The 12,089-nt window shown below is 36.9% G+C and overlaps 1 protein-coding gene across 1 annotated transcript in view; it reads right to left on the reverse strand.

Annotated features, from left to right (window-relative positions):
- The window catches only part of LOC101746298 (uncharacterized), a 265,185-nt gene that overhangs the window by 188,102 nt on the left and 64,994 nt on the right, over nucleotides 1–12,089 (reverse strand). The window contains exons 3-4 of the mRNA XM_012692077.4: nucleotides 11,964–12,060; nucleotides 2,406–2,489 (exon numbers count right to left, since the gene is read on the reverse strand). Of these exons, the coding sequence (XP_012547531.1) occupies nucleotides 2,406–2,489; nucleotides 11,964–12,060 (181 nt within the window). The remainder of the gene's footprint in view (nucleotides 1–2,405; nucleotides 2,490–11,963; nucleotides 12,061–12,089) is intronic.

The raw sequence follows: 12,089 nt of genomic DNA on the forward strand, positions 1-12,089 counted from the left end.
GATTCCGAGTGCTGAGATCCGATCTCGGGTAAACCTCGGCCCCGCTCTTAATCATAATTTTATTCTGTGTGATGGATATTGTATCATCAAAGACGGTACGCGGATAGTCACTTAATAATGTTACGAGAAAATGTTGCCTTTTATCCGATTTTCAATTCATTTTTCTTAGTTACTCACAACAGATGTATTCGTTCGTGTGAAATAGAAAACAAGCTCGTGATTAAAAGACAATTTACGGTTCGGTCTCCTGCTTATTTTATTCATTTCTGAATCCGACCTTTCGTGTTTATGCAGTACATTTAAACTCTTTTATTTATGTCTACGATACCCAACTGTCTAGAAAAACATTATAAATTCACCGAGTTTTTAGTTTTTTTCTGCCACCGAAGGCTCGATCTTATGATTCAATAGTAAGTGGACCGTCGCTCGTGGACCTGGTCGATTCTACTTGCTTTTTTGCCTGCCTATGGTCCATTGCAGAAGACAGCAAAGTAGATGGGAAGATGACACCAAAAAAGTGGCAGGAACGACTTGGATGAGAAAAACGCAGGTTAAAATGTTATGGAGAACCCTCGGGGAGGCTTATGCTGTACAGCAAGACGATCAAGAAACCGGTGCCGAATAATAAAACTAGATAATAGGTGTATTAAAAATGTAACTTAAATTAGATTGTTAATAAAGGCTTATCTTATCTTATGCCCCATTTGCATGGAGGAACCATTCTGGCTTCACTATGACTGGTGAGCGAACTCATGTGACCTCAGCCTCAATGGATCTACTAACATCAGCCCTAGCAAGTGTAGTACTTTGTTGATCTCCATCTGGTGAGAATTCAGTGCGTTGGACGAGAACGGTGATCAGTTCTTGGAAAGCCTAAAAGTACCGAGAGTGAATGGAGAGGATCCGAAAGAACATATCTGGGGTGAAGACGGTTGTTCGCAGTTGTGTCATCTGGGTTCGGGAAATCCTATGTGCTGCATAATGATTAGGATAAGCAGATTTTGCGTATTAATTGGAGATACCTTACGCTGTTATACATTTTAATTCTTCCTTATAACAACTAGCCTATTATAATAGATAAAAGTTAATAGAATTCTTTTTCAAAGATGGCTTTTATGATGTTAAAATGTGAAATGTGCATTAGAAGGTTATGTAATCGAATCGATTGGAAAAATAATTAACAACCCAACCGAGTGCCGTAGGTTCCGATAGAGTTTGAACGGAGAATTGAAAGAAACTTTGAGTTTCAAAGCAAAGTCATTTCCACCTTATGCTCTTTGCTGGGAACATTTTGTTAAAGATTCTTCGATAAAAATAAATTATATTGCATAAATACAGAATTAATCCGCAGTTTATCTTATCATATTGATATACGGAGCGCGGTGTTCATTTAATCGGAGGAGTTATCACTTTAACTAAGCTTATGTTTTCTTTTCAAATGGATATTGCGACTTCTCCATTAAGCAGCACTAATAAAAATATCCTCAGCATATTTGTTCAACATTAATTCCTCTATTCCGTCCTCTAATTATATTATGGAGACTAATGGAATCGCGTATTTTTATGATTGTCTTTGTAGATAGACAACCATAACACCATCGTAAATAGGTCGTGTCGATAAAATATGTCTCTAATGCCTGGACATCTCTAATGTCTGTTTTCTGTCGCAAACGCAACAGAGACCGGGATAATTATTATTTTAGTCCAATTAAATGCACTTAATTTTATGCATCATAGCATTGTTGTTTCTACTTTCCTACACATAATAACTAAGAAAATAGTAATGTATGTTACTCCTTTCTTCTTTGTCGTATCACTCTTGTCAGTGGTCGTGGTTGTCATTCAGTGTCATTGCTGTGGGCAGATGCTATACGCTTTAGGAGCAATCGTCACTTTTCCCGGTCTATGGTGAGCCTGGTACACTCATGCAAACAGCCGCCAACTTGACTTGACTTGGTCGGTCCATCGCATGAGCAACCATCCACGCAGTCTAGGACCTTCTACTTTGCCCTGAACAAAAAGGCGCTCTATGGAGTCATTTCCTCGCCGGGAGATGCCCAAAAAATGATAGTATGCGCCCATGCAAGAGTGCCGAAAGAAGGTCTTGAAGAATGGAGATATTGGTGCGAAGTGCGATCCATGAAATACCAAGCATTCGTCTCCAGTAATGTATGTTAATAATCGTCATCGCCACCACCATCTACAGAGTATCGACCTTCTTTTTCTCGACCCAATCCCAAAGTCCACGTTTCCGCAGCGTACAAAAATATGGGGAAAACAAAAGCTCCTACGAGCCGGATCTTTGTGGTTTTGGTGATGTTTCTGTTCTTCCATATCTTCTTCAGACTTTACTACACAAACACAGTATATTTGTATACACTTCAGCTATATAATTAGAAGCTTACCTGGTTCGTGATGCGCTGCCGGTGAAGGCGCCGAGAACGCGCTGGAGCATCCGGCACGACGAGCTAAGCCTCCAATCTCCGGAACTAAAAAATAAATTGAATTTAACTAAGTGCAATAAATGTTTATAATATTTTAGGGTTGTATTTTTTTTTATTGCGTGCAATGGGTGGTGGAGCTTACAACCCACCTGTTAAATGGTTAGTGGAGCCCATAGACATATATATATAAATGCGCCACCCACCTTGAGATATAAGTTCTAAGGTCTCAAGTATAGTTACAACGGCTGCCCCACCCTTCAAACCGAAACGCATTACGGCTTCACGGCAGAAATAGGAGGGTGATGGTACCTACCCGCGGGGACTCACAACAGTTCCTACCAGCAGTAAATAATTGTTTATTCGATTATAGTCAAGGATGTGTCTAAGACCACAACTTGCTGTTCAGATGCGAATGGCAAGATTAATTTAATTAAATTAAAATTAAGATTAAAGCGGTGTTGTCCATTCATACGTACATATATAATTTTTCCCTTAACCTAGCAACAATAATCCGAATATTTACGTGATTTAATTGGTTATATTCCCACTGTATATGTACAATCTTTTCCATAAACAAATCGTTCAAGAATAAACCTACGAGATTCTATTTGGAGAAAGTCGGTTTGTAGATTATCTTTAGAAGATTAGTTGAACGAATAATACAATATATGCGTGGCAAGGTATTTTTTTGTAAACGAAAAGTGAAAAAATGTTGGATAGTTGTTGATCAGACTGGAATTGTTGATTTTTAACCATTTCAATTTAAAATTTTCTGTAAACACCCGACAATAATATTATTATTACAAAGAACTATGAAATCTTGGTGGCCGTGACTTATTAGCTGACACCTTATAAGCTAAATGACTCGTTGAGAATGTGTGGAGGTATTTAAATTGTGATATCCATTTGCTTTATTGACCTCTTAAAATATGGGGATATGAGCGCGCGCTACTGATCTACGTCAACGAAATTATAACAGCTCAATGACATAGCCCAGCACTTAGTTTTAATATAGAAAATATGTAGAATCAAAACAAAATTAAAATGTAAACACAGGAAATTGTTAATAAAAAACTTTATATGATATCGTAAAGTTGTAAATCATTTTAGATGGAGGTTTGCAATATTTGTTCCAGTTGAAGGATGTGCGTCACACGTGAAACCAAATCTAATTATGAAGTTGGGAGCAACCGCTGTTGTTTACCAATTAAGTGTTCTGTTACACTTGCTTCTATTGTTACTTCTATTGTTTATTTCAATATATTTTGGGTGGTTTACGTGTGGCAATAATGTCTTTAATTGAAAACTGGTTTTTACTTGGTGTAATCTTTTATGGACTACACGGGTAAATAAGCTGTATTTTAATGCCACGAAAAGGTCATACGGCTTGAAGGATGGGTCCGATATTATAAAATACAATTTATACTTCAATTTCATGTTTTACAGTGAGCGAACGCAACTTCGCTGCGATGGGGTCCGGTAATTCCCTTACTTAACTTTATGTAATACAAATTATTATGATTGTGATAAAATTATGGAAGTTCTGAGATTTACATATCAAATTTACAAATTAATTTACGCCTGTAGTTGATTTGCTGCAAAGATTTATAACATTGTAATTTATTTTTAATTTCATTAAATATTCGCTTCAATAACTCGAAATATCATTTGAAATAGGCAAATGAGTAGGATCGCGCGTATTTGCTTCTTTTCTCATCAATTTTAGTCTACGCAGCCACAAAATAATTTATCATCAATCTTTCTGTTTAGTTTGTTTTGTTTAAAGATTTCGGGACAAGAAAATTTCCACATGAAAATTTTATTTGACTTTTCAATTTGATTAAATTGGTACAATAGAACTTTTTACTCGGTAAATTGCTATTTTTAGGACCACAAAATTGCTAGATTTATCTTTATTATTAAGTTTTTTTTTTTGTAATAGGTTATGTTGTAAAGGGGCTTAGTAATACAAAATTGGCGATTGAAAAATAACTATATAATAATAAAAATAATTTTTTTACTGGTGGCAGAAACTCTTGTGAGTCCGCGCGGGTGGGTACCACCACCCCGCCTATTTCTGCCGTGAAGCAATAATGCGTTTCGGTTTGAAGGGTGGGGCAGCCGTTGTAACTTACTTGAGACCTTAGAACTTTCTCAAGGTGGGTGGTGCATTTATGTTGTGGATGTCTATGGGCTCCAGTAACCACTTAACACCAGGTGGGCTGTGAGCTCGTCCACCCACCTAAGCAATAAAAAAACAAAAAGTTACTTTAGCACATGGTAAGACATAAAAGGACAACGACGAATTATTTAACCTAATCCGAATATGTAATTGAATTTTATTCAAGCAGAGAAGTATTGAACAATTCACATTATTGGAATTCCAAAAGTCTAACTAGCAAGAATAATCCAATAAGAGTAGAGAAGTAAATATGAAAATACTATTTTTATTGCCGTAGAAGGCAGACGATCGCGAGGCTCACCCCGGTCGCCGAACCCATCGCTTGCGACGAAGGGTTCGACGAGTAAATTAACCCATAGACTGCCCACTGAGTTTCTTGCCGGATCTTCTCAGTGGGTCGCGTTTCGGATCTGGTGGTAGATTCTGCGAAGCTCTGCTCTTGCTAGGGCCAGTGTTAGCAACACTCCGGTTTGAGCCCCGTGAGCTCACTTACACGTTAAGGCGAAGCTGAAATAGCCTCTCAAGGCTATCAGCGTAGGTAGGAAAAAAAGAGGCTCGGTTGATGGTTAGTGGTCTCATCGCTTAGGTGCATTACTAATTCCAGGGACACGGCTGCTGCCTAGGAAACAGATAACTATAAGAAGACATTACCCTAGACTTCTCCGCTTCATTTCATATTTTACTGTATCGCATTGCCGTCTTCTAACAACTAAAATCACATTTAAATCTTCTCTGGATTGGGTTTATTTTCAAAGAGCATACTATGAGTACATAGTATACTTCCCTAACAATAAAATACAAATACTTAAATCTGGTGGAACTAAAACGAGCGAAAGGTTGAAAACCCAACAAAGGCGAGCCAGATAAAATACACTTCAAACATATCTTTGAGTTGTCATACACTTTATCCCGTCGGCAAACAAGACACAAAAAAAAAATGAAGGCTACGACCGAATGTCGAGCGATTAGCGTTCGGCTTTCATGATTAACTCCCGCAACTCCCCTTTTTCCTCGTAAGTACTTTCGTGATTTTTTGTTCGTTTGCGTCGAGAAATGTCGGAATGGGTTTTTTCGCGTAATAACAAATAGGCCGCCCCGCTTAGGCACTAATCGGGTTTTAACGAAATAGGATTTCGCCGAGCTATGAAAATTAAATGCTCTGGCCCTCGAATTTGAAATATACCGGGGTGTAAATTAAATAAATCCAACGTTGCTCGTAATTTGAATTTCAATCTGAGTTAACTTTTCTCTACGGATTATGATGAGTATTGTTTGCAATGTTTTTTTACCTTTATTACCTTATTAATATTTTTTTCCCTCTAAAATCAAATGCAAATAAATTCAATTCAAATGGATTGGATATATAATTTCATCATCATCATCAGCCTATAGCAGTCCACTGCTGGACATGGGCCTCTCCAATTGTTCGCCACTGAGCACGATCCTCGGCTTCTCTCATCCAGCTCCTGCCAGCCACCCTGCACAGATCATCACTCCACCGAGCCTGAGGGTGTCCTACACTGCGTTTTCCAGTTCGCAGTCTCCACTCAAGAACGCATTTACCCCAACGATTATATATAATTTCAATATTTATTATTAGTTATGTAGCAACATCTGAAGAAAGCTTGGAAAATCAATAGGAAACAGTTCAAAGTTTACGATATTATAGTGTCACGGCTATCTATATATTAATACGTGAAGCAAAAACTTTGTATCCCTTTTTACGAAAATTGCGCGGACGGAGGAGTATGAAATTTTCCACACTTATAGAGAATATAGAGAAGAAGTGCACAATGCTAATATTTTTTTAAATAATGCATAAAAGATACATTAAATCAATAAAGAAAACATTACACACACTACATACCATGTATTTGACGCACACACGCATGCATACTATTTATTGTCAAACTTTTGTTCTTGACGTCTGTTGTCAAATTGAGATTAAATATTGTTTGTCTTTGTTAATATTTTTTATAGTATAGTCTTGGCGAAATTTGTGATTATAGAAGTATAAAATACAATCATAATAGTGTACAAACTTACAATTCCAATTAATTATAGTCGAATTTCGACTACTACGGGACCTCTAGTTCATACAAAAACGCATAATCAATCCGTGGCAGATACTCGTAGATGTTGATACATTATCCGTGAACGTCTCCACGTCTTATTGTAATAATAAATAAAAATAAAAAGCCTTTTCTTTGTTGCTAACATTATTCACCATATTACGAAATATATACTTAGTTTAAACTAACTAATAACAATTTTTTTTGCGCAAGTTATTACACGATATCGCTTACATCGTTGAAGTAATTTGTTAACACACGATAGGAACGTATTTGATTAGAGAAATTGGTATATGCCATTCGAATTCGGGAACGGTTGCACCAAAAATAAACCGGTTAGATAAGAGCTATTATGTTCCTATAATGAGACGGCCGGTGTACACAAATCGATAAGGAACTAATCTCGGATCGAAACTAAATTGAATATCGAACAGTATGGGCAGTGCTGATTTCGAGTCTCGTGGACGGCTACAAAGATAAGTGGTCGCTATTTAATATCCTATACGGGGCGAGTTGGAACGTTGCCATGATCGAGTCGAGACCAATTGCAAGCTGCGGCGTACCACATGAGTTTCAAAACGCAAAATAATATTTTAAATTCATATCCATATAAGTTTAAAATTTGTATATCTATACTAATATTATAAAGAGGAAAGATTTGTTTGTTTTTTTGAAGTTATACTTCTTTAGGCGCGTTATGAAAAATTGATGAGAGTGAAATTTTACGATGTGCGCGCACCGTGACACAAGATTAACAGAAATGAAGTTGCCCACTAAATCGCTCATTACAATACGACCGACGTAACTTGGCGAGTCTGAATATAGCCGCAGGTGAACTTTCCGAACCGTACCGAGAATTACCGAATTTATACGATGTCAAGAAAAGGGATGTCCAATATACGTGTTTGAGGATGTTGTTTCATCGATTTTTTTTCAAATTGATAAAAAATTCATAAAAAAAAGAAATAAATTTAATAATAATAAAGTATAACTTCTTACGCGCGTACATAAGTACACGTACCCTTTTTTTGTATTGAATAGGCTCTGAAACTACAGAACCGATTTGAAAAATTCTTTCACTGTTCGGAAGCTACACTATTCTCGAGTGACATAGGCTTAATCTTTTTTGAAAAAAAAATAGGGATCCTTACTAAAACTCCAGTAATGTAATCCAAGGTGTAAAAAAATTACCTAAAATATTCTTTACACCGTGTGCCCTGCGAAAACTATTGATGATAGAATAAAATAATGTACTACGACTTTGTAGAACACATTATTATTTACAGAAAGTGTGGCGACAGCATATGTCTAACTATTATAGTTATGCCACAATAAGTGTTCTTTTATTACAAAAAAACAAAACAACGTCAAATATCGTTGAAATTTTTGTTAAAGACCCGAGCAGAGCCGGAGCGGGCCGCTAGTACCTTAATATGATTTAAGAGTACCAATGAACTAACTATATGGGTTTTATGCAGTATATTGTGGGTCATGCGTGTAAGGCGTCATGTGGGCCCGCACGCGTGGGTACCACCACCCTGCTTATTACTACCGTGAGGTGGTAATTCGTTTTGGCTTAAAGGGCGGCGCAGTCGTGGTTGATGTCTATGGGCTCCGGTAACCACTTAATTCAATGTGGGCCGTGAGCTCATCTCCGAGAAGGTTCAAAATATGATGTAGCGTAATCGTGTAATAAATAACATGTATCGTTAGTGAATAGTTTTTTAATGAGCATGTGTTTTCCAAAATCGAATCCCAACATAATCGCATTATTTTTTACGAGTACATTCGAGTACATGTCCAGGTTTATAACAGCGACCCCGCAACGCAAAAACCATGAGTTTCCGAAAATGATTCAAATATCTACGGCATAAAAGTATATGAATACAACACGTACCGCTAACGAGATTTATTAAAATCGTTAAGTCATATATCGATAGCTCATCTAGTACAAATCAGAGCGTGTATCTTCGAACAAACAGATATGCCGGGATTTAGCGTGCTTTAATGTTTGAGCAGAGTTTTGAGTTGAGTGGATAACTTGTTTATTTAGTGGCCGCGGATGAGACGGCGAGGTCTGACGTGTTGCCGGCACGCCCGATAAATCAACCCGGTCAATATGACCACACCGGAATAAATAAATAAATTGAAGGGTGGGGTAGCTGTTGCAACTATACTGAGACCTTAGTACTTATATTTCAAGGTGGGTGGCGCATTTACGTTGTAGATGTCTATGGGCTCCGGTAACCACTTAATACCAGTTGGGCTGTGAGCTCGTCCACCCATCTAAGCAATAAAAAATAAAAAAAGATTTTCCAATAAAATTCGTGGGAACAATTATCAATTTTAATACGTAAAAAAAACTATTTTATTCAATATGAATAAATTCATAAAGTAAAAAAAGATGGAAATGACAGCGCTCTCATTTCTCACAGACACGATTATTATGACATATAGAGCATCAGCTGCTTCTACAACGAGTCATTTGATGTGAATGAATGTGATGAAATGTACACAATATATGAGAAAGATATAGAGAGTCCAAGGTCAAAGTGAAATGAGAGATTTTCCGTAATTCATGTGTTAGAGGGTTTGTGGTAGTAAATAAATCAAATTTATGTCAAACGACAAAAAATACGGATTAGATAACTTAAAAAAAAAAGAGCTTATATAGGACTAAATGCAGATAGACAGAAAACATGAAAGAAAACAATCATTTATGGACTTAATAATAAATAAATAAATATTTACTAACAATCACGCCACGTTAACTGGTCCCGTGATAAGTTCGTAAAGAACTTGTGTTACAGGTACCAGATAACGGAAATAAATGTAAGATTTTTATTATACACATACATATATTTAATAAACATCCATAACCCTGGAATAGACATTTTATATTTATCATACAAATATCTTCCCTTGGCGGGATTCGAACCCGCGACCCCCTTGTGTAGTGACCGTGTCACTTACCACTACACCAGACGGTCGTTAGCCGTCTAGAATAGATTGATTTCATCTCCCACAACAATCGAAGATTTTATTTGATCGTGTTCTGATTTTTATATAATTGTACCATTTACATATAAGCACCAGCTAAGAGGAAATCCCGGACTTTCATCAATAAGTAGAAGGCAAATAATTGAAAGAATTTAACAATAACAATAATTACAAGAAATCAAACAAAATACCGTCTAATCTTCTTGTTATTTGTTATAAAAGCTGCAGTGTGGAGGTAGCCCTGATTTATGAAACGCGTCATTAAAAGACTATCTTCACATAAGCCACGGTGGCTTTGAATCTGTTACTCGTCTGCTTTAATTCAGTTCACATTTAACGCTGGCTTATACGGAATTAAAACAAAAGGTAGATGTAACCGCGACGAGACGCGCCCTCGGGATATCACAGACAGAGCACATTAGTCGGTAACCGAGAGTAAAACATGAGAGATTATGTTAATAGGCATTATAGTGTGCTCGGGGAAGACTACGGGAAGAGCTTCACGAGGCCAAGATCCAACATTGACATCTGCACATTTGGCGCCGCGCCAAGCTAGTTGTGTGTTGGTCGACGCTTAAGTTTCGGTTTATAAGAAGTTTGAAGTAAACTAACGATAACTTGTGATGAACAGGCGATGTTATATTTTTATTATTAATTGTATTCATAGGTATAATACAAAAGGCTATTGTTCGTCTACCTTTAATCATAGCGTCCGGAAAACACGGAAAACTAACCGCTGCTCACGTTAAGAACTATTTTCAAATAGCTTTTGAACATATCAAATTGACTTAAAAGTGATTTAGATAATTTTATGACTTATACAATCGACAATAACGCTTACATTCGTTGTATTAAGCTCGTAAGGTAATCTTATAAACTTATAAAAATAATAATAAGATTTTCTTCTCAATATAAGTGAATTTATAAAATATTTTTAACATGTTAAACTTCTTATAAGAAACTAAGCCTCTTTCGAAGATCATTTAATAATTTCCAAGAAACGCTATCGTGTCGATTAATGTTCATAGAATATTATTCTTTGCATTTTTTTGGTACCTCTGAATATTACTGTACTTTTTTTTTTATTGCTTACATGGGTGGACGAGCTCACAGACCACCTGGTGTTAAGTGGTTACTGGAGCCCATAGACATCCACAATGTAAATGCGCCACCCACCTTGAGATATAAGTTCTAAGGTCTCAAGTATAGTTACAACGGCTGCACCACCCTTCAAACCGAAACGCATTACTGCTTCACGGCAGAAATAGGCAGGGCGGTGGTACCCACCCGCGCCGACTCACAAGAGGTCCTACCACCGGTAAGGTTGTTTCAGTCGCCTCGCCTATCTGGAGTTATGGAGTCCATAAACATCACAGCCATTTTGGGTAGAGACCTTGAGATGTCAAGTTGAGGCCTTAAGTCTAATTAACGTTGCAATGGCAGATCATCGTTCAAATCTGATACTGTTATGGTTTTGAAGCAGAAATGTTCTATCTAAGAAGGTCTTATCTCCCCCAACTACAGTACCTACCACCCGAAGCTATACAAAGCTATTAATGTGACGTGGAAACTGTCATTGAATAAATTGTAGCAATTGTTTTGTGAACTCGACACAGATCAACTGCGCCAGAGTCGGCCGAGGCCGACGGCGTCTCCGTCAAAATACATTGACCTCATTATACGTTCACTAATCTAAATGGACCTGAGTTTTATTCAGACTTTTATACAAGCGAACGGCCATTTAATGTTTGCCAAAGTAAGAGGCTACTCTGGATAGTATGTAGCAGTAACAGTTCTTCGACGCTCCGTGTGTTATAAAATTTTTAAATAATATTTGAAACATTCATATTCACATATTGAGTAACGACAATGTTATAAACGATAGCGCGGTAAATTGATTAAATGAAAATTACACATGCAGTTTTTACAACAGAATGTGACATGTTTTATAGTTTTATTTACTTTGGGCACCATACATTTTAGGTTTGATTCAATTTCTTTAGGTATATGTTGAGTTTGAATTATCACATTGTTTGGTTAGGCCACTGAGATTTAAATTGCCGCCAACGAAAGCAGACTTCACTCCATTAAATGAGAGGGGATTACCGTTGCTTAAGGAAATTGATATTTTTATAATACATGTTATGTATAATACATATGTATCTATTTACTCACCAATTATAGTTCAACATGAAAATCGGTAAAAACTGTTAAATTTAAGTTTTGTTAATATAAAATAGTATATTTGCGTTTACTACTCCTTACCTGGATGAGGAGGATGGTTGTGTTCGGCGGGAGGCTGCATCGAAGATAAGGCAGACAAAGGAGTGTACCGAGCTGTATCTTCCTTTGGGCAGCCCTCCTAATTTCAAAACAAAGTTCCATTAATAC

Source organism: Bombyx mori, chromosome 18, assembly GCF_030269925.1.
Source record: "Bombyx mori chromosome 18, ASM3026992v2".
In the NCBI taxonomy this organism is placed as follows: Eukaryota; Metazoa; Arthropoda; class Insecta; order Lepidoptera; family Bombycidae; genus Bombyx; species Bombyx mori.